Source organism: Bos mutus, chromosome 7, assembly GCF_027580195.1.
Source record: "Bos mutus isolate GX-2022 chromosome 7, NWIPB_WYAK_1.1, whole genome shotgun sequence".
NCBI classification, from domain to species: Eukaryota; Metazoa; Chordata; class Mammalia; order Artiodactyla; family Bovidae; genus Bos; species Bos mutus.
Window position 1 is genome coordinate 11351956 of NC_091623.1, and position 22617 is coordinate 11374572.

Genomic DNA, 22617 nt, shown 5'->3' on the forward strand with positions numbered 1-22617 from the left:
CAGTGTGTCTATGCCCTGTCGCCTCGTCCATGGTTTCTGAGTTCCTGTGGCTTGTTCCTCTCGAATATTTTAACCCCCACTTTCCTGCTGTGTGATGTCCAGGAATGGTGCATGCTCTCTCTTTGCCGGTTTCTCTAACAAACTCGGTCATAGCAAGCCTCTTAACAGTTTCCTGTAGTTTCTTCTCATTTTTATTGCTTGGATTTGGTGAGGGGGTTGGGAATCACAGGAAGAAGCCACATTGTGGCCTGGCTGGTCCCCAATACCTGGCTGCTGTCCCCTCCCCTCCCTTTATCTCTCTCTAGCTCCCTCCCCGTTTCCAGTAACTGAAAGAGTCTTCCTTTGGCTCCTCCAGGAAAGTCCTGCCTGCCCCCGAATTCCTTGGTTTCTTGTTTCCTGCTCTAAACAGTTTGTTAAAGAACCGTTTCTCCCCCAATAAGTTTAGGAAAATTGCTCTATCTCATTACAGGTGGCGGGATACCCCCCACACCACAGGCACCCTCATCTTGGTCTTACCACCCCGGCCTCCCAAGAGGGAAGAGTTATTCTGGGCCAAAGAAATAGGATCCAAAACACGAAGCTGGTTGTGTCCTGAGTGTGATTCTGTTGACAGTCCTGCGGGCTGCTTGAGGAGACCCATTCTGTCATCCGAGGCTCTCCGGCCCTGATGCGTAGATTCTCCTTCTGAAGACAGGAGGCTAAACCTTGGTCTCCCCATGTGAACAAGGCTGACCGGCAGTGACCACCTGCTTGTTTGGTGTGCCCAGTGGCAGGGAGTGCAGTGGATTCAGGGCACACCCTCTGAGGCTGACTGCTGGAGTGAGGACCCCAGTTCCACCCCTTGCCAACTCTAGAGCAAGTGATGTAACCTCTCTGTGCCTCAGTTTCCTCATATGCAAATGGGGATAATGATTCATGTTCAGGGGCTGTTACAAGCATTGAATAAGATCATGCATGAGACTCACTTAGAACAGTGCCTAGCCTCATTAAACGTCACCTTGTATTATCATCTGAGCAGTTAGCAAACAAAACCCAGGAAAACTGTATAGTGCTTAGTAAAACTTCCTAGGAACCTTTCCTCAAGAGGTTATGTCCTTTCAGTATTTGTATCACAAGATTCCACTGGACTATCATACACTTCACTCTGGGTACTATTTTCTTTTGAGCCTGAAAGTTTTCATTTGCTCAGTCAAGGTCTTTTCTGAGTATACCCACTGTATGCCAGGCACTGATCTAGAGCCCAGAGGCACCATGCGAAGTAAAACAAACAAGTCTCCTACTCTCTTTTAGTTTATTTTTTCTGCATTCAAAGCTGGTTAACATTTATTTATTGGTTTATTTTATTGAGGTATAGTTGGTACACAACATTATATATGTTTCAGGTATACAGCATAGTGAGTCACGATTTGTTTTTTAATTCATTTCTGGCCGTGCTGGGTCTTTGATGCTCTGTGGTCCTTTCTCTCATTGTGGCGAGTGGGGGCTACTCTCTAGCTGAGGTGCGCAGGCTTATCACTGCGGTGCCTTCTCTTGTTGCAGAGCACAGGCTCTAGGGTGCTTGGGCTTCAATAGTTGCGGCACGTGGGCTCAGTAGTTGCCTTTCCCAGGCTCTAGAGCTCAGGCTTAATAACTGTGGTGCCCAGGCTTAGTCGCTCTGTGGCATGTGGGATCTTCCTGGACCAGGGATCAAACCCATGTCTCCTGCACTGGTAGGCAGATTCTTTACCACTGAGCCGCCAGGGAAGCCCAACAATTTTTAAAGATTACATTCCGTTTGAAGTTATCATAAAGTCTTCCAGTCTTAGGAAGTTTGTGTCTGAGAGTAGTGAGATGAAGTATAAATTAGCAGACAAGTGACAAGGTTTTTTTTTTCCTCCCCAAAGAGTTTTTGATCATTTTTTGCTGAGAGCAGAAATGGAGAAGTGATCAGAGTACTTTAGAATGGATGGTTTAGGATGTGCTTTCTAAGGCCATGGTGTTTAGGCAGCCTTGATTGACAAGAAGCAGACAGCTCTGAGATCAGGAGGGAGACCTTGTGCAAAGGCCCTGAGGCTGGGATGAGCTTGGCATATTCCAGGAACAGAGAGGAGAGCGGTATGGCTGAAACACAAGAGAGAGAAGTTAGGAGGTGGACGGAGGAGATTATGGGCCGGGTATAGTCATTGCCCAGCAAAGGCATCCAGGCCTCTCTTGGCATCTTTTTTCATCATCTCCAATGGGACATCTTCCTGTCCTCAGGTGCCCAACTCACTCTGCTCAAGTCTGACCCTAGCACTCCTCGGCTCTGCCTTGCTCCCTCATCTCTGCTTCCTGGGTTCTTTGGGAAACTTACCAACCAGGCCAGTCACCAAATATGCTGGCAGCCAGCTACACCCAGGTTCTTGGAAAACTTCTGGCAACCTCCCACCATTAAGACTCATGCAGATCCAAGTTCAAGTCCTTGCTTGGCCACCAACCAGAGTCTGTGGCCCTGGGTGTGTTATTTAACTTCTCTAATAGCCTTTGTTCCTCCTGAGAAATGGGGATGAGAATAAGGTTTCTGGGAGGGTGAAATGAGATAACACATATCAGCTTTTGCATTTTGCCTGGCACATAGCAAGTGCCTAGAAAAAAAAAAAAAAAAACTACTTCTTATTCTTGATGATTCTGTTTTCCTCTGCTACAAGAAGATATGTCATGAAAGAATCAGGAGTTGCACCTATGTAGATGTAGTCTCCTTGCTCCTTATGTCAGCAATCATGTTTGATTCTTCTCTATCTGCTCGATACTCACAATGGAGCCCAGCACGATAATTGTTACAGTCCTCAAATACAGGTGATGCTGTTTCCTGCCCGGAGGCTTGGGTCTTGTTCTCATAGCTGGGGGACAGACAACCCCGCAGTGCCCACACTGGGCCAGTCAGCACCTAGTGAAGCAACTTGGACACCGAAGACATGGAGCCTGCAAGTAGGAACTGAAAATGACAGGTGAGGCCACGTGGAGGGAAGGCAACTGCTCCCCAACCCTCCCAAGCACGGCCCACCGCTCTCATCCTTCCATGCTTCCTGAAGCATTCAGCCCTTTGAAGGAGAGAAAAGAAGCCGTGCAGAGCTTTAATGAGGAATCAGCCAGACGCACTTTGCCACGGGCCTGGCTGGAGGCGGAAAGAGATGCACAGGCCCCCAGGAGCGACCCGCCGCTGCCAATCGTCACTGGATGCCACCGCAGCCTCCACGCTCGTGTGGCTTCAAGCAGACCTCACTGACACATGCTGCTTCCCTGCAGTCCAACCACCTGCTGCACGTGCCTGGCTATCTAAGGCGGCATCAACATCAGACGTTGGAGGCTGGGGATATTGCCTGCACGGAGCCAGGCACTGCAGGCTCTCCATGGGACAGGTCAGCGTTTGCCACTGCCCCCGTCTACATGGACCAGGAGCAAGCAGGTAGACCAGATAACAATAAACTTATTTGCCCACTCCCTGCCCTCTCCCAAGGTCCTGGCCCCAGTAGTAACTTCTTCCAGAAGGGCCATGAGTCTGTCTCTAACCTTGTCCTCTGTGGCAGGTGTGCGTTGGCATGGCTTCCAGAAGCATCTCTGAGCTGCGCAGTCGCTGCCTGTGGACGCACTCCCTCCAGGGAAAGTGAAAGGCCCCTCAGCTGTCTCCTCCAGGGCCCTGGGAGGCCACTAAGTTATCTTAATTACCATTCCTCCTGGGTCTCTGCCAAGAAGCAGGGGCGACTGACAGTCGGATCAGTCAAATATTTGCAGTGGATTCTTTGTTTGCCTCTAGAGCGCTCATGAAAGTTGCGTTTTCATGCCACTTTGGGGTATGACACATGACTCGGAAGCACAGCCCTCACATTTCATGCCAGCATGGGTTGTGTTTCAAAGGCCAAGGAGGAAAAAAGAACTTTAGTGGCTGGGTCGGGGGGCGGTTATTTCCGGTTATTGCACTGTCACCCTCTGGGTGACCTTATTGCCGGATCAAGAAAGACCAGCTGCCTTGGGAGACAGGCTTGCTCCTGCAGGCAGCTTATGCACTCCCACAGCCCCCAGTGGGACTGGGCCACGTGCTTTCTAATCCTCTTCCAGGGCTTCTGCAGATCTATCAGATAGGACGTGATAGGAAGCAACCTTCTTAGTCCTTCAAGCACAGCACGGTTTTCTGAGCAGCCCTGGATCCAGGATTGATCGTGATGGAGTTCTGTAACTGAGGAGGCACATGCCTCTGGTACAAAGCCTGAGTTCTCAGTCCCCAGCACTGGGGCATGAGACAGTGACTCTGGCCAGCGCTTAAGTCCTTGGCCTCCTTCTGGTATCAGCCAGGCTGCCAAGCAAGCTGGCCAGACTGCCGTCTAGGATTCCTAGAGAGCAGAGGCTCTCCAGAACCAGATGGCCTCTGCACAAACCAGCTTCTTACTGCGCCCCTGCCCTTCCTGCCATGGAAAGCAGTCTCTGCCCTTGGCTGGCTTGATCCACCTTGTGTTTCTAGCCTCCAGCCCTCCCCAGGTTATAGCAGCCGTGAACGAGGCTGCGTGATGCTGCTTGGTACATGTTAACTAAAGAGGAGGGTAACTGTAGATTACACACCAGAGCACTTTTGAGAGTGAGAGAAGCAATAGGAGATGGGAACTAGGACACCCCTGGGCAAACAGAGGTAAATAGATAGCCTACACATAATAGGTGGAACTTAGCCAACAAAAGATGCTACATTCCTTCCCGGGTGATCCTCTCCTACCGCTCCTAAGGACAGAAAATTTGCTAACACTTACAGGCTTGCAGAGTGAACCAGGAAGGAAGAGAAGCAAGAAATCCTGAAGGCTATGCTGAAATAACAAATAAGCCTCAACATTTCTGTAGCTTACTTTTTCTCACGTACGCGTTGTATTTCGGCTTCTGTATACACCTCAGCGTGCTCACCACCAGAGTTTTGTGTCCATCGTTCACCATGCAGATGGCCCCTGTTACCCATTTTGTCTTCCCCGACCCCACTTCCTCTCTGGTAGCCACTACTGTGTTCTCTGCATCCATGGCCTAATTTAATAAGTGTTTACTGCTTGCTCGTGTCAGCATCTCCAGCTTCCCTCCAAGTGCAAATCTAGGATCCAGGCCACTCCTATTTTGTGACTCCATCATCTTGGGCTTTAAGAGAACTCTGGTTCTCTCAGGGGACAGACAGGTAGGGGGAGCGAGCAAGTAGGAGATATAGCACAGAAGAGTCCAGAAGGAGAGTAGTCACAACAGCTTACGTTCCTTGATGGGAACACCGTCACATGCTTGCAAGTAATGGAAAGGAAGGAGACTCTGATACAGACAATGACCAGCCATCTCTACTACAGTGGTCACTAAGCACAGTGTCCAAGGAGAAAGAGAAGGAAGACGAGAAAGTCTGTAGGAAGAAAGTGTGCATTGGACACCATCTCATCTCATTTAGAATTGAAAAGGTGAAGTCGTAATGGCCATCTGAAGTCCCCTCTCAAATCTTGATGATCTCTGTGAATATACAGATTCCTTGGGCCGCAGTGTCCGTCATATGCATGACCTACACTGTGAGGGGCCTGACTGAGGCTCGCTGCCTCTAACTCTGCCCATGTATCTCCTACTCAAGAAAGCACACTAGAAGACAAGGAAGGGCAAGTGATTTATTATTAGAGGCAAAATCTTCTAACATTGCAAGTTAGTTTCCTGTCAATGGAATTCATTTGCAGATTCAGTATTTTATGTATTTGATATTTAACAAATATTTATTGATCAGACTCAGCTCAAGATGAATTAGATTTAACAATGAATTATCATCAGGATAGCATAAACTTTCAAAGTATGCTTACCATATGCAGGGGTTTCCCTGATGGCTCAGACAGTAGAGAATCTGCCTGCTATGCGGGAGATCCAGGTTCGATCCTTGGGTCAGAAAGATCTCCTGGAGAATGGAATGGCAACCCACTCCAGTGTTCTTGCCTGGAGAATCCCATGGACAGAGGAGCCTGGTGAGCTACAACAGTCCATGGGGTCACAAAGAGTCAAACACAACAGAGCAACTTTCACTTTCACAATATACAGACTACTTAGTATTCTAAGCACTTTACATACTTGCACTCGTTTAGTCCTTACAGCAGTATTATGCTGTATTATTATTATGTCTTGATATTTTGCCCATTTTAAAGATTAGGAGACCGAGGCATGGAGAATTGAGATGGCTTGTGCAAGTGTCATAGCAGGTAAGTGGCAGAGCATAGGTTCTAATCAAGCAGTCTAGTTCCAAAGTCCCCACTCTTAACCATTCTACCATGCAGGTGAAATCCCCGCCCTCCTGGAGTTTATGTTCTTCTGAGTAGACAGACAATAAGCAGAAAAGCATTACAGTCATTTTCAAGGGTGATAAGTGCTTTGAAGGAAATAAAGCACAACAAAGAGATGCAAGACTGGGACACCTCAGACCCACACGTCCCAGTGCCGCAGGGTCACAGATTCTTCTTTAAATGAAAACTGCCCTCCTTGCTTCCGTGGAGAGAACTGAAGAGCCAGCCAAGACAGATGTCCCTTCTCTCTTCTGAAAAATGCCTTTCCCAGGGTCATTTGATTGGTTGTTGAACAGCGAGCACCACCGATGGTCCTAAGCCATTCCTGTGCCCCTGGGCTGGGCAGCCAGTTCAGAAAAAGATGACTGATGCCCAAATTAATAATGAGCAATGGTCCCACGCAAGTAATCACCTTCCCCGACCTGTTCCTCATGGGGGTGATAACTCGAATCCCAGGTGAAGTATATCCTTCTCACTTCGCCACCAAGGAAGCTACACTCATTCCTCTGGCTGACAGCAATTTGTAGACGTGGGTCTGGGTAGCCGGACATTTACGAGGTTGCTAAGGAACAAATGCCTTGGTTACAAGAGGCTCCAAAAGCAGTATCTGTTTGTCATATCCTTTCAGATCATTTATTTTATCCCATAAAGACAGCTGCGACCAATGAACTGTGGGATAGAGGGAAGCTAAATATGAACATTTGTTTCCTGAGAGATGGAGGAAATTTCTACTTCCTATACAACATCCCTCCCCAGGCCCCCAGACACAAAACTAAAACCATGTGCTTTCCTCCACAACCCTTACAACTTACAAGTAAGTTGTTCAGAGTCACAAAGTATTTCATGAAATGGTTATTATCTTTCAGGCACGGCCCTAAGCATTATCTCATGTTATCCTTGCAACATCCCCAAAAGGTGTGGGTATTATTCCCTAGCATGCAAACCAGGAAAGGGGTTCAAGAATCACCTAACTTCAAACGGGTAGCAAACGGCAGAGTCAGAATTCAAACCCAGGTTTATCTGACAGTAAAACCTCTGTCCCTAAGATTATAGACTCTCTTGTTTTCACTGATCATGTTTCAGGTGGGAAAAGTGGCAATTCTGCTGATGGGGAGGTCCCATTAGTGCATTTCCTAGCATTTCATTCTGTGAAGTTTGTGGAAATCTATGAAACCCTTTTCATGGCTTGAAAGTGGTGAGAGAGAGGTCCGTCCCACAGTGGTGATTTTTATCTGCTAAAGACCTACACTTTGAATGTTCTCTGGAAGTCACCATGCACATGACTTTCCTGTGCAATGATTTTGCATGAGTTCAAGATGATTCCTTTTCTACTGGGGTCTTATTGATTTTTTACTTGTCAACAATTAAGGAGACATGGCCACCTTCCTGGCCTTTTCCTTCATCCTTTCTGTCCAGCCCAGGTCAAGCCTTGTCCTGTCTTCCCTGAAAATGGTCCTCCAAAATCGTCCCCTTTTCTCTTTCACTATACCTAATCACGATGTTTGTCACTTCATGATTGGGTTTCTACAATGGCTTGGTAACTGGTCTTCCTGCTTCTTTCCATTCCCTCCTCTAGGACATCTCATAGGCTGCCTGCAAATGAACCTTAGAACATTCCTCTCATCATGTCACTCACTGCTTACGTGTCTTCTGTGGCTCCGACCCACCCACCCCAGGATTTCGCCATTCCCTTGGACAGGCCCCCTTGGAGGACAATTGCTCTCCCATTCCCCCCACCCATTCCTGGAAGCCTTCACCCTCCACTCTGTCTCCCACTGATTACTTTCAGTTCTGAGCCTGTTTTCCATTGAAACAGAGTTTCATAGTTGATTGCTGGTAAGGGCCCAGGCATTGCACCTAAACAGATCTCGGTCCAAATTTTGCTTGCCCAGTTGGTCACTGGGTGACTTTGGGTATGTTTGCTGGACTTCTCGGAGTCTGTTTTCTTATTTGTAAAATAAGATACAAATAGGACCTGTCTTAGAGGGGTTTTGGAAGAACTGAATTAAATGATGGTGATAATAATGGTGGTCATGATAGCTCACAAGTACTTTGTGCTCTGATCGTATATCTATATGATCTTGTTGTTGACAACAACCTATAACATAAGCACGGCTATTTTCAGTTTTGAGATGGGAAAACTGAGGCACAGATGGGTGACAGTAATAAGTTCTAGTTTCCCCTCTCAGGTAGTCTGGATCCTCCGCCCTCTTTCTTAGCACAGTATCAACCAGGGAATTTTTGTGGAAACTAATGGCCATGGCATTAATATGCCTCTGGTCAGTAATGTGTTAACACCTCTGCTATAACTACTTTGATTAACTACTCTCCCACCTTCCCGTAGTAAATGATCAGTCAAGGGTATCTGGTATCTGCTAACATAGCTTAGTAATTCCTTACCTGAAACTCTTGGGGGTGCCAGATGCATTTTGGAATTCAGAATTGGGGGAATTATTTTAAAAAGTTATACTTGGCATATGCTACATATTATGCAACACCCTATTGAGGAATAGAGCAAAAACTCACCCCCCTTCCCCTCTCCCTCTCTGTCACACATACACACTCAAAAAAATCATAAAAGCAGAAAAGATATTGCGGTCTATAGTCATAAAACTATTAGCAATAATTATAAGCACAATACCTGGTGACTGTTATTATTACAACTTTCATGACTCTTGTTTTACTTGTGACAAAATGAGTTTACAGTAAAATGTCCTCAGAAGTGTCTCTCAGTTAACTAGTGGGGCGGGAAGGGAGGGTGCTGGTCATGGGAGCAGGTGTGCACCCCAGGTCACACGTAGCACGCTCTCTTCTTTTCCCAGTATGACTTCATGGAGCGCCTGGACGGGAAGGAGAAGTGGAGCGTGGTCGAGTCGCCCAGGGAACGCCGGAGCATACAAACGCTGGTTCAGAACGAAGCCGTGTTTGTCCAATACCTGGATGTGGGCCTGTGGCACCTGGCCTTCTACAATGATGGCAAAGACAAAGAGATGGTTTCCTTCAACACTGTGGTCTTAGGTAGGTACGGGATCTCTGAGGTGCTGTGTCACCAAAGAAAGCATGGAAGTGTCTGGGTTCTCTGCTGAAGGCACACCTTCCAAGGTGGTTCTACTATGTAGAGGGCCAACCAGCATCCTTAATTTAGGGTTCATAGTTTCATCCACCTAAAACTAGCCCTGATTAAAATACTATTGCTACTAATTCATGAAAAAGCCACTGTGAGTCCCAAGGATTGAGTTGCAATGAGGAACTTGGATCCAACCACCTGGCTCAAGCTCTGGCCACACGGAGTAGGCAAATCATTGGACTTTTGTCAGCCCCAGTTCTCCTGTGGTAAAATAGAACTAAAAAATCCCACCTCATACTATGAAATTAAATAAAATAAAGTATAAGTTATAAATCACTAAATGTATAGTAGATCCAGTAAATACTGACCATTCATACCAGCTCACAATTTCTCTCAAAAACCAAGGAAAGTCCAAACTTAAAAAAAATTTTTTTTAAACCTGAAAAATAAGGGTGTAACCATAGAAGGACAGACTTCCCTGGTGGCACAGTGGTAAAGAATCCACCTGCAACGCAGGAGACTCATGAGACGTGGGTTCCATCTCTGGGTTGGGAAGATCCCCTGAAGGAGGGCATGGCAACCTGCTCCAGTACTCTTGCCTGAGAATCCCATGGACAGAGGAACCTGGTGGGCTACAGTCCATGGGGTCGCAGAGTCAGACATGATTGAAGCAACTGAGCAATAAGAAGGAAATCATATCTTTGTTCTCAGATTGGTAAATCTCCAAAAGCTTTACTTAAGCACTTGTCATGTGGGGCATATTTTAACACAACTTTTTAGTAGCTATTGAGGAAAAGCTAAGATTTTTTCCAAAAGTTCCCCTTATAAGTCAAATAACCCCTAAAAGGGCCATTTGAGAATATTTCATGAGTTGTCCAAAAGCAAATCCTAAGAATTTTAGCATTCATAGCACCTATAAATATTTTCATTGCATTTACTTTGTCATTAGGTTTTAATCGTCTACTAATGATGATAACTGATCCTGGGCAGAACCTCTCTGAATCATGGCAGATTGTTAGACCCATTTCACAGATGAATAAACTGAGGTTCAGAAAACTGAGTCCCTCAAGGTCCCAGGATGTATAAATGATGGAGACAACATGGACTTCCAGGGATTATTCATTGCCTTTCTACAGCACCATGTTGTCCCAGCAGCATTCAGCCATAGACCTCATGGTTCTCTAGAAACCTGGAGAAGATGGTTGATCTAGGATTAAATCCTGCCTTTTCTTTCCCACATCTGACCTGGGAGGGTCACTTGCCTTCCCAAGCCTCAGTTTCATCATTTGTGGACAAGTAATGACCATGTCCTTGGAGGGAAGGATGATGTACCATCTCTTATGGAACCTGTCTGGAATGGAGCTGGTAATCACTCATGAGAGCTGATGACTTTTTAAGAGCACGTCTTGTGCAGCTGTTTTTCTCTTAACTTCATGTTAAGAACTTCCCTACTGGTTTCATGGATTGCTCTTAGGATTTCCCTGATCCTTGAAAAAGATATATAAGCCAACCTAAAATCCAGGTGGCAGCCATAGCTGCCAAAATCAGTATTTGGTATTTACCATAGACATGAGAAGAGTTGACTCATTGGAAAAGACTCTGATGCTGGGAGGGATTGGGGGCAGGAGGAGAAGGGGACGACAGAGGATGAGATGGCTGGATGGCATCACTGACTCGATGGACGTGACTCTGAGTGAACTCCGGGAGTTGGTGATGGACAGGGAGGCCTGGCGTGCTGCGATTCATGGGGTCGCAAAGAGTCGGACACGACTGAGCGACTGATCTGATCTGATAGCACTGAAGTTAATGCTTATTCCTCTGCTAAGAAAAGATGGGCCCTAACAGGGCAAGCCAAATGCTCTAAAGCAGTACTGGGCATGCCAGAGCCCATGGACCAAATCTGGCCCACTGCCTATTTTTATAAATAAAGTTTTATTGGACCACAGCCACATTCATCTGTTGTCACATTGTGGCAGCTATAACAGGAGAGTGGAATGGTTGCAGCAGAGACAGTTTGACCCACAAAGTCTAAATATTTACTGTCACTTGACAGAAAAAGTTTGCCAAGCACTGCTCTACACTAATGGCATAAACTTTGTAACAGGAAAGTCACTGGAGAAATCTTCCAATAGTTAGGGGAAATTTCCAAGAGCATATTATGTACCAGTGAGGAAAAAAATCTAAAAGGATAAAAACCAGAACACAAAAGAAAGACACTGGCAATACATTTGGACCTAGTTTGAGATGTTAAGATAAAAAAAACAATCCTTTGCATAAGAATATGATGAGAAATGTGGAGAAGGCAATGGTACCCCACTCCAGTACTCTTGCCTGGAAAATCCCATGGATGGAGGAGCCTGGTAGGCTGCAGTCCATGGGGTCACACAGAGTCGGACACAACTAAAGCAATTTAGCAGTAGCAGCAGCATGATGAGAAATGATGTCTTTTCAGTTCCCTGTGTGGGTTTATTAAAAATTTTTTTAAATCACATTTTTAAAATATTTTTATTGGAATAGTGTTGATTTACAATGCTGGGTTAGTTTCAGGTATACAGCAAGGGGAATTCGTTATACATATACATACATTCACTCTTTTTAGATTCTTTTCCTATATTGACCATTATAGAATGTCGAGTAGCATTCCCTGTGCTCTACAGTAGGTCTTTATCTATTTTATATACAGTAATGTGTACATCTCAGTCCCGATCTTCAACTTTATCCCTCCCCCACTTACCCTCTGACAACCACAAATTTATTTTCTACATCTGTAACTCTTTTTCTGTTTTGTAAATAAGTTCATTTGCGCCATTTTTTAGATTCCACATGTAAGCCATGTCATATATTTGTCTTTCTCTGTCTGACTTACTTCACTCAGTATGACAATCTCTAGATCCATCCATTTGCTTCGTGTTTAAAACTCAGAGGCTTCATACACACACCTCACGCACAGTAGCTGGCTTAGCTGGAGTCTACAAAGACCCAGTGGAATGGATAATAGCAAAACCAGTAACAGCAGCACATCTATAGAGAGTTGTCCATGTTCCAGGTCCCGTGGACTTGGCCCTTTTGGGGACCAGATCAGTCAACCCATAGAGTAGTTATAAGAGGTCAGGATTACCAATATTTTGTTTTCCAGTTGAGGAAGCCCAGGCTCAGAGAAGTTAACCTAAGGTCTTACATAGCTAGTAAGAAGTGGAGTCAGAATCAGCTCTCCAGAGCCTGTGTTCTTAACCACTGAATTGCTTTGGATTGTAGCCAGCTAAAACCCTCTTCCCTTCCACGCAGCAAGTTGTCTGGGGGCCATGTTATCTAATAATGGCTTCTGCCCTCCATCACCTTTATCCACATGGACACAGATGGAGGTGGTGAGATGCCCTTTCCCCTGAGCCATTACCCTCACTTCTCTGTCGGAGCTGGGAATAGCAATTCTACCCGGAGGATTTCTCTTGTCTGGACATAGCTCAAAGAGAAAGTCAAAGGTAATCGGCCTAATAGTTGGGCAGACATCTTGATAGAGCAATGATAGTAATTGGCCTGAAATGTAGGGAAAAGAACAGTGTTTTATTTGGTTCAGGGATTCTCCCACACATATCTATTATCAGACCATTCGCCGTCAAGAGCAGCCTGGAGCGCCGAAAGCCCCTGTGATATGAAACAGAAGGAAGGACGTTAGACGGGTGTCAACCAGCCATCACGCTAAATATACCTTTGACTCAGGGAAGTCTTCCGATGTGTTTTGGAGAGAAGCAGCCTGCTTTCAGAAATGAGTTTCATCTCAGGGGACTATGGAGTGGCATTCTTGAAGTGTGGTGCACATTTCAGGGAGGCTGGCCTCCGCTTGAGTAAAAATCCCATTTCCTGGTCTTTCATCACCCGCCTTGTTTCCTCAAGAAAACTTCAACCAGGATGACAAAAAGGAAAACTGATAAGATTTCAAGAGTAATATTTAAATTGAGTGTTGAAAAAAGGTGATTGAGGGAAGTAGGTTCCTTCAATATTTCGGCAGTATCACATAATTGTTGCTTTCCTCAAAAACTGTAGAAATGCTTCCAAGATAAGACCTGGGGGAAATTGAATGAAAAGTACTCCTCATTGCAATTTTTGCTTATTCTGGATTCTCCTCTCCTCTGAGATGTGTGTGCATACACACACATGTATACACACAAACACTTTAGTAACTCTTTACCAAGGATCTGCTGCTGCTGCTGCGTCACTTCAGTCGTGTCCAACTCTGTGTGACCCCATAGACGGCAGGCCACCAGGCTTCCCGTCCCTGGGATTCTCCAGGCAAGAACACTGGAGTGGGTTGCCATTTCCTTCTCCATTGCATGAAAGTGAAAAGTGAAAGTGAAGTCGCTCAGTCGTGTCCGACTCTAGCGACCCCATGGACTACAGCCTACCAGGCTCCTCCATCCATGGGATTTTCTAGGCAAAATTACTGGAGTGGGGTGCCATTGCCTTCTCTGTTCCAAGGATCTACTATGTGCCAAACATTGAAAATACCTCAGTAAACAGTTCAAATCTGGTCTCTTCCTCATAGAACTTGATGAGAGGAGACAGATAGGTAAAAAGGCAATTATAGGAGCTAGGGGAGGGTAATGGAAAGGGTACAAAACCCAGGTTGAGGGAAATAGATTTTGTTGTTTAGTCACTGAGTCCTGCCCAACTCTTTGTGATCCCATGGACTATAACCCTCCAGCCTCCTCTGTCCATTGAATTCTTCAGGCAGAAATACTAGAATGAGTAGCCATTCCCTTCTCCAGGGGATCTTCCAGACCCAGGGATTGAACCTGCGTCTCCTGCATAGACAGGTGGATTCTTTACTGCTGAGCCACCAGGGAAGCCCAGAGAAGGAAGATTAGATAGAAGCTAAATGTTTTCTAAACTGAGACTTAAAGATAAATACGTCAACTAAAGAGCAAGGAGTTTGTGCAAAATCCTTGGTCCTTTTCCTTGGGACTGTGATGGTTAAGAGCTTCCTATCCTCGCTGCTCTGAGGATGCTCGGTTGGAGAACAGGGAGCTTTGGCCTGAGCCATGTCAGTTTCCACCAAACCATTCCCAGACCAAGCTGCTCAGTGAGACTCAAGCTCCACTTTGCTGTCCGGGTGACTTCTGAAAATGCAAGCTGGATGATGTCATTTCTATTTTGAAAACTTTTCATTTGTTCCCGTTGGTCTCAGAATAAAATCTAACTCATCCACATGGCCTCTGGGGCCTTGGAGGATCTAGTTTCCCCAGCTCCACCTTATGTCACTCTCTTCCTTCTTTCTACCCTCCAGCCACATGGGATTCACCTATGCTCTTTTCCGCCAGGGTGCCTTTGCATATCTTCCTCCTGTCTGGAGTACTTTTGTCTTGCTCTTCACTTGGCTTTTCCAGTTCACCCTTATATGTCACCTGCATGGAATAGTGAGGCCCTCCCTGGCCATCCTCTCTAAGTAGCTTCCTCCTCTTACTCCCTTTCACAGTATCCCATTCTTTTCAAAGCACATATCATGATTTGTGCAGGGCGGGGCAGGGGAGGGGGTTTGCACCATGCTGCACGGCATGTGGCACCTTAGTTCCCTGACCAGGAGTCAAATCCCTGTCCCTGCATTGCGAGCACATAGTCTTAATCACCGCATGGCCAAGAGAGTCCACGTACCACAATTTTTACTGTATTTGATGATTTTTTTAACCTGTGTTCTCTATAACAGTGGAAGTTCTGTGAGGACGAGACTATGTCTTTCCTAGTCACCACTGTATTCAACAGTGCCTTGTAGGGTGCCTTGTATCATTCTCCAGGCAAGAATACTGGAGTGGGTAGCCATTCCCTTCTCCAAGGGATCTTTCTGACCTAGGGCTCAAACTTGGGTCTCTCACATTGCACGAAAATCCTTTACCATCTGAGCCACCAGGGACACCTCATTATGTATAACAGATGCTCAATTAATAAAGTAAACCCCCCTTTCAAGGACTGTGGCAGGTCTGAGATCTCACCCTAATTGTAAGCTAACATATTATTAGCCAGCCACAGCGTCATCAATGTTATCCGAAGAGGGGGTGCTCCTGGGTAAGAGACAACAGGCTTTATTCCTCAGAGCAATGTAATTTCGAGAATACCAGCCTATGTGCAAGTTTCCCAAACACCAATTCCCACAGGGCAACACAGGGCCAGGTGACAGCTGCACAGGCCGTGGGTTACATTATGTACAACTCTTCATTTACTATACTCCAGTCTCCACATGGGCAGTGAGCCTGCTCTTGCTTTTCTCCAGAGGGAGACATTCTCTTTATTCTACTGGACAGTAACTAAACCTGGCCTTTGCTCTGAAGACAGATGCTATATCTCCTAAGGCTGTTCACTGTACAGACAGCCTTTCAAAAGATAGTCCAGAGCTAAGGCAGTCGGTGCCTCTGCTCATAAAACATTCAGAAACACACGAGACCCATTATCTCCTACCATCGTGTGAAATTGCTGGCTTTTGACCTGCCAAAGCAGCTACCTCGTATGATTCAACCTAATGCTTTTTGAATGAAAGAAGGAAAGGGACAATGAGTAGATGAAACATGAAACAAATTGATAGCCACTTGGATGCTTCTCAGCCCACCTTTATAGAGCCAACTTCAAGGATTTGATTCTGCAGTGATAATTGTTGGACACTAAAGAAATTGGCTTGGGAATTCCCTGGAGGTCCAGTGGTTAGGACTCTGCACTTTTACTGCTGAGGGAACGGGTTCACTCCCTGGTCCGGGGACTAAGATCCACAAGCCACGCAGCGCAGCCAAAAACAAAAAAAAAGAAGAAGGAAAGAAATCGGCTTGATACTGATTTTGGAAAACACAGATAGACTTCTCGAATTCTCCTACTGCCAGAAACCAACCACAGCCTGATTCTAGAAGATGAGAGCTGAGAAGTGCAACTATAGAAAGAAAGCATGGTTTGGTTTTTCAGTCCAGAGTGGAAATAAATGGGAAATTCAGTTTAAAGGAAGGCCTTACCGTTCCATTAGGGACAATTAGACTTCATAGTCTCACGCACATCACTAAGCCAATGTCCCTAGCTCTCCACGGACTGTGTCATGTCATCTTTGGGGCACAGTGGCTTTTCATCATCTTAGTAATTTAGAACCTGAAAGTCTAAATGTGTTTATTTGAATGTAAGGCGAAATGAGGATAATAATAATCATAATTTTAAAAGAATACATCTACTGCTGTGCAGACCCAAATCAACATGAAAAAGTTCCAAAATGATCCCTTTGAAGGCATTTCTTGAGAGTACACATAGCAAAGTAAATCATGAAATAAGATGGCTATACAGGTGAGAACAAGGGTGAACTAATTGATTTTCACAAAAAAAAAAAAATCTGCAAAAAGCTAGGCATAAAAGGACTTTTGTACCACCCCAAACCTACTACTTAATGAATCCCCAAATCATGCCAAAATTGATCAGTCTTAGGTATTTAGACTTTCTTTAATGCAGGGGATTTTTTTACTCTGCGAACCTGAGATCAGGAGCACCTCTGTCATTTGGAGAATCATTCTCTATACTTGAGGCTAAAAGCTGATATCTCAAACCAAATCTCATATTGATAGGGTGATATTGGGGACAGGCTGAGGCTTACAGTGTTTCAATCTTGCCAGCATAGAACACTGCAATTTTTAAATTCAGATAAGTAGTTTCTTTTGAAAAAGCAAAAAATGCAATAGTACTATACTCAAATTCCTGCCTGGGCTAATCCCATGGAGAGCAGTGGTTACAGCCATGCATTGTCCAAGCTGCCCTAGTCCCCACCCATCCCTGTTCTCCTACCTCGCCCACTTCTCCTTACCAGTCCCCAGTAGGCATCCGAGGTTACTGCCACTGCTCCTGAAAAACAGTAGGTGGCTGGCTACTAAACTGCTTCACCAGCAAGCAGAGAAAGAAGTAATTGTTCACGTTCTCTCTTTTTCAGATTCAGTGCAGGACTGTCCACGTAACTGCCACGGGAATGGCGAATGTGTGTCCGGGCTGTGTCACTGCTTCCCAGGGTTTCTAGGAGCAGACTGCGCTAAAGGTACTTACCACCACTTCCCTGCGACGATTGGAAAATAGAAAAGAGACTTCTCAATGGGGCTGGGAGAGGGAGCACCAAGGTTGCCTCCCCAGCAAATTCCACTGGGATATCTTGTAAGCCGGTGCAAGCTGTGCATCCTACCACTTTGGTAAAGAGGAGACTTTGATATATGACAATTGGCCAATATACCTATAAGAGCAGGGCAGTTATCCTTGGCATTGAGGTGTGCTGAGAAGAAAGATTTGCTAAAAATGAGATGGTTAGATTTCCTGTAAAAGCAGAAGTGAATTGCCATCACTCCTTTCTTATAATCATTAACTTCTGTGTAATGGAAGATTAAGCATCTCAGGGTTAGTAAATTTCATTCATTCTGGCCAGCTACGCTCTTAATCTAGGAAGTGCTATTTATCTTGGTGGAATCGGTTTTAAATTGTATTATTAATTTATCTACACTGCTTTGCACAGAATGACGGGGGCCCTGGGATTCTTGGGGGGAAGGTAATAGAAGAAAGAAAATGACTCTCACAAAAATAGGGGACTTATGGCTCATATCTAGCTAACAGGAGACCTTGAGTTTGACCTTCAAGTGATGGTATCACAGGCAAGTGCAGTGGAGAGCTGAGCTTCTCACACTTTTTAGACGTGGTTCATGCATGCATACACACACACACACACAAGTATTTGTTCATGATAAATACAGGTGTAAAATTAAATTGAGACTTTCATAAAACAACACTTCATGTTTCTTTTCTATTCTGTCCTATTTCACTTTTAAAAAATGAAATATACTAACTACACTGACTCCCCACCCACCAGTGAGTGGGTCTGAAAAACAGCAGTAGAGAGCTTCCAAGCCTTTGTTCAGGAGTCAGGCCTTCCTGGGTTCCAGCCCCATTCAGGATCTCTGTGGCCTTTAGCAAGTGACCTAACATTTCTGAATCTTGGTTTCTTCCTCTGGAAAACTAGGGAATTTCTTCCTGAATTCATTGTGAGGATGGAATGAGAGAATGTACCCCCAAGCTCTTAGCAGAACACTTTGGGAGCCCTTGGAGGCTTTAGTTTTACCATCTTTTATTTACACATGTCATAGTATGTTTATTTATATATCTGTATACTATTTTCATCCCTTTATGTGCTCCTCTTCAAAAGACCATGCTGCCTTGATATTCTAAGAGAGAGGCAATCATTAATAAAGCCACTCTGTAAATGCTAAATAGTACCACCCTCACCACAATGGCTTGGGAAAATTGTATGGTATTTCAAATATTCACAGTATTTCAAAGATTTGCAATTCCCATATCCTTCCGAATGCTGATTGATAAATGAACAGGACTGTGGTTTGGTTGCACCTGTGTGAGATTCATTGCTAAATGACACTACTACATTCATATCCTTAACCACAGGATCATGTCAAAGATTTAGTAAACCTGTCAGATGCAAAAGGAAAAGAGAGCAGGGATCCACCGAACCAGACCATTCTCTCGGCCGCTTTTCTCCTTACCACACTATGCCCAAGGGCACGTGGACACATCCCCCAAGTAGACAGCAGAGCCTAGCGCTCCTTGGCTCCAGTTCTGATGGGCTTTGATGGAGGGAGGTAGATGACACCTGCCTCGTGGTGCCGAGCACTTTTCCTGAGCAAAGGCTTTAAAGTAGGGAAAACCTCAATAGCGTCTGAATGGCTTTTCTTGCATAATCTAATTTTCCTGGGAGTGAAGGCATTAATGAGAGAAAGGACAGAATAGTCCTTTTCTGTATGGCTGCAAACGGGCTGAACACTCTGCTGCATGGCCTGTGAGCTGTAAATGTATATTAACACTGACACACTTCGATGTATTATTAATCCTAAAACCGTGTGTGCTCCGGCTGCACATCCAGGGACCGGCCTTTCAGCCCTAAGTACCCCAGCCATTTAAGAACTCTTCGCTCTCCATCCATTTGCAGATGAGCGCCCATTCTACATTATGGATCTGTAATGGGGTGTGCATTTAGCTGCTTAAAAGGCCTCTCGGTGTGTGTTTTGCATTCACCACCTGTACTGCGGGCCGGGCGGCACGCTCTGACTGTGCATTAGTCGGGGTATATAATTGATCCTCGCGAAACAAATATCGAGTGGCTGTTAAGAGTAGTTCCTCTGGCATACTCAGAAGCCGTTCCAGAAATCGGCCTCTGAACTTGTTGTATATTTTAATTCAGCTGTTGACGCCTACAGTGGGCAAAATTGAAGTGTTTAGAGACGAAAATTGCTTTCTCTTTGTTTCCTCACTTATTCTTGGGTAAGTTGGCTTAAGAATGTTAGGACTAAGCTTTTGCCTCTTGGCCCTGAAGATATTAATTCCTTAGTATTTTTTGAAATGGGCACAATTTAGCTATTTCATTAACAAGGACAGTGTTTAGAAACACCCTAATCCCTCATTTCTCACACTTTGCTCTTTCATGTACCACCTTCATGATTTTTGTCAAATTCATGGGGCATCAGAATTTTTATTTCCTTAATATATTTCTTTAAGTTTACCCATTAGGTTTACATAGGTGAACTTCTTTTAAAAGGAACAACGTCAAAATGAAAAGTTAGAAAAGAAACCTGGAATCTGTTGCAATAAATAGGAAAGGTTAATGCTGCCTTTGGGCTTCCCTGGTGGTTCAGACAGTGAAGAATCCACCTGCAGTGCAGGAGACCCGGATTTGATCCCTGGATCAGGAAGATCCCCTGAAGAAGGGAATGGCACCCCACTCCAGTACTCTTACCTGGAGAATTCCATGGACAGGGGAGCCTGGCAAGCTACAGTCCATAGGGTCACAAAGAGTCAGACATGAGTGAGTGACTAACACTAACAAACAACCAGTGCTGCCTTTAAATCTATTGAGAAAGAAATATTTTCTTTTTTTAAATTTTGTTGACATATAATTGATTTCCAATATTGTATTAGTTTCTGGTATACAGCAGAGTGATTCAGTTATGCACATATCTATTCTTGTTCATCGGAGAAGGCAATGGCACCCCACTCCAGTACTCTTGCCTGGAAAATCCCACGGATGGAGGAGCCTGGTAGGCTGCAGTCCATGGGGTCACTAGAGTCAGACACGACTGAGCGACTTCACTTTCACTTTTTCACTTTCATGCATTGGAGAAGGAAATGGCAACCCACTCCAGTGTTCTTACCTGGAGAATCCAGGGACGGGGGAGCCTGGTGGGCTGCCGTCTATGGGGTCGCAGAGAGTCAGACATGACTGAAGCGACTTAGCAGCAGTGGTAGCAGCATTCTTGTTCATATTCTTTTCCATTATGGCTTATCGCAGGATATTGACTGCAGTTGCTGTGCTGCACAGTAGGGCCCTGTTGTCCATCCATCCTGTGTATGATAGTTTGCATCTGCTAATGCTCCAGATGCTTGCATCTGCTAAACTCCTGCTCCAGCCCTGCCCCTCCTCCCACTTGGCAACCACCAGCCTGTTCTTATGTCTGTGAGCCTCTTTCTGTTTTGTAGATATGTTCACTTGTGTCCTGTTTTAGATTCCACATGTAAGTGATATCATATGGTATTTGTCTTTCTTACAATCTCTTCACATAGTTCATCAGTGTTGCTGCAGAATGCATTATTTCATTCTTTGTTATGGCTGAGTGATACTCCATTGTATGTAGGTACCACATCTTCTTTGTTCATTCTTCTGTTGATGGACAGGTTGTCTCCATGTCTTGGCTGTTGTATATAGTGCTGCTATGAGCATAGAGGTGCATGCATCTTTTCAAATTGTAGTTTTGTCCAGGTATATCCCCAGGAGTGGGATTGCTGGATCATATAGCAACTCTGTTTCTAGTTTTTTGAGGAACCTCTGTACTCTTTTCCATAGTGGTTGTACCAATTTATATTCCATGAACAGTGTAGGAGAGTCCCCTTTAATCCACACCTTCCCCAGCGTTTGTTATTTGTGGAGTCTACAGTGTAGACTTTTCAGAGATGGCCATTCTGACTGGCGTGAGGTGGCACCTCATTGTCATTTTGTTTTGCATTCAAGTACGGAATCTTTTCCCTGCTCTGAGCAGTCAAGCCAAGTCAGCTTCTCAGACATTCATTTCACACCTTCTGCTGCTGCTGCTAAGTCACTTCAGTCGTGTCCGACTCTGTGCGACCCCATAGACGGCGGCCCACCAGGCTCCCCCGTCCCTGGGATTCTCCAGGCAAGAACACTGGAGTGGGTTGCCATTTCCTTCTCCAATGCAGGAAAGGGAAAAGTGAAAGTGAAGTCGCTCAGTTGTGTCCAACTCTTCGTGACCCCATGGACTGCAGCCTACCAGGCTCCTCCGTGCATGGGATTTTCCAGGCAAGAGTACTGGAGTGGGGTGCCATTGCCTTCTCCATCATTTCACACCAGTGATCCCCAAATTGGATCCTACTGTATAGCACGTGTGAGCCAGCCTGGCTTCTAGAGAAATTCAAGCCTTGAACATCTCAAGTCCTAAGTTTAGGGTCCTGAAAATAATGCAATTCACTGCTTACACAAGAGGTAGGTGATAAAGTGGGAAACTTGGTAAAAATAGGCGCACAGGTTCAACTCTACCAGCTTCAAGTGGGTAAGCTTAATGATTAGTGCCTGATTTACTTGGGGTCTGTTAAGCCTCCATTTCAAATAGTTTCTTTTTTTTCATAACCACCAATAGTTATTAAGTATTAAAGATGTACCAGGCTTTGTATAAAGTACTTAATGCATACAGTCTTATCCATTCTCATATCAGCAATGTGAGATAAATCCTATTCTAACCACCCTCCCCAATATGTTAAGCTTTTTTTATTAATATTAAAATCATTTTTGTCTTGCAGACAGATTGCATAAATAGTACACAGAGTTCCCAGGGTTCATTCAGCTTCCCCTGATGTCAACGTTTTAAATTACCAAAGTTCAGTTGGTGAAACCAGGAAATTAACATGGATCGATGCTATTGACTAAGTTACAGACTTGTTTCTAATTTTGCCCCTTTTTTCTGGTCCAGATCTCACTTTGTGTTTAGTTGTCATGTCTCTTTAGTGCCCTCCAGTCTACAAGGGCTCCTCAGTCTTTTTTTTTTTTTTTCCATGACCTTGAGTGTGTTTTGCAGAGTACTAGTGAGGCATTTCTTAGCTAGCCTCTAGATGTGGGTTTGTCTGATGTTTTCTCATGATTAGATGGAAGTTCTACAGGGACTTGCCTGGCAGTCCAGGGGTTAAGACCTGTGCTTCCACTGCAGGGGGCAC

General features: G+C 45.0%; 1 protein-coding gene across 1 annotated transcript in view; it reads left to right on the forward strand.

The window, feature by feature from the left end:
* TENM2 (teneurin transmembrane protein 2) overlaps positions 1-22617 on the forward strand; it is a 488845-nt gene that overhangs the window by 276527 nt on the left and 189701 nt on the right. The window contains 2 exon segments of the mRNA XM_070373048.1: positions 9104-9299; positions 17285-17386. Coding sequence (XP_070229149.1) covers positions 9104-9299; positions 17285-17386 — 298 coding nt within the window.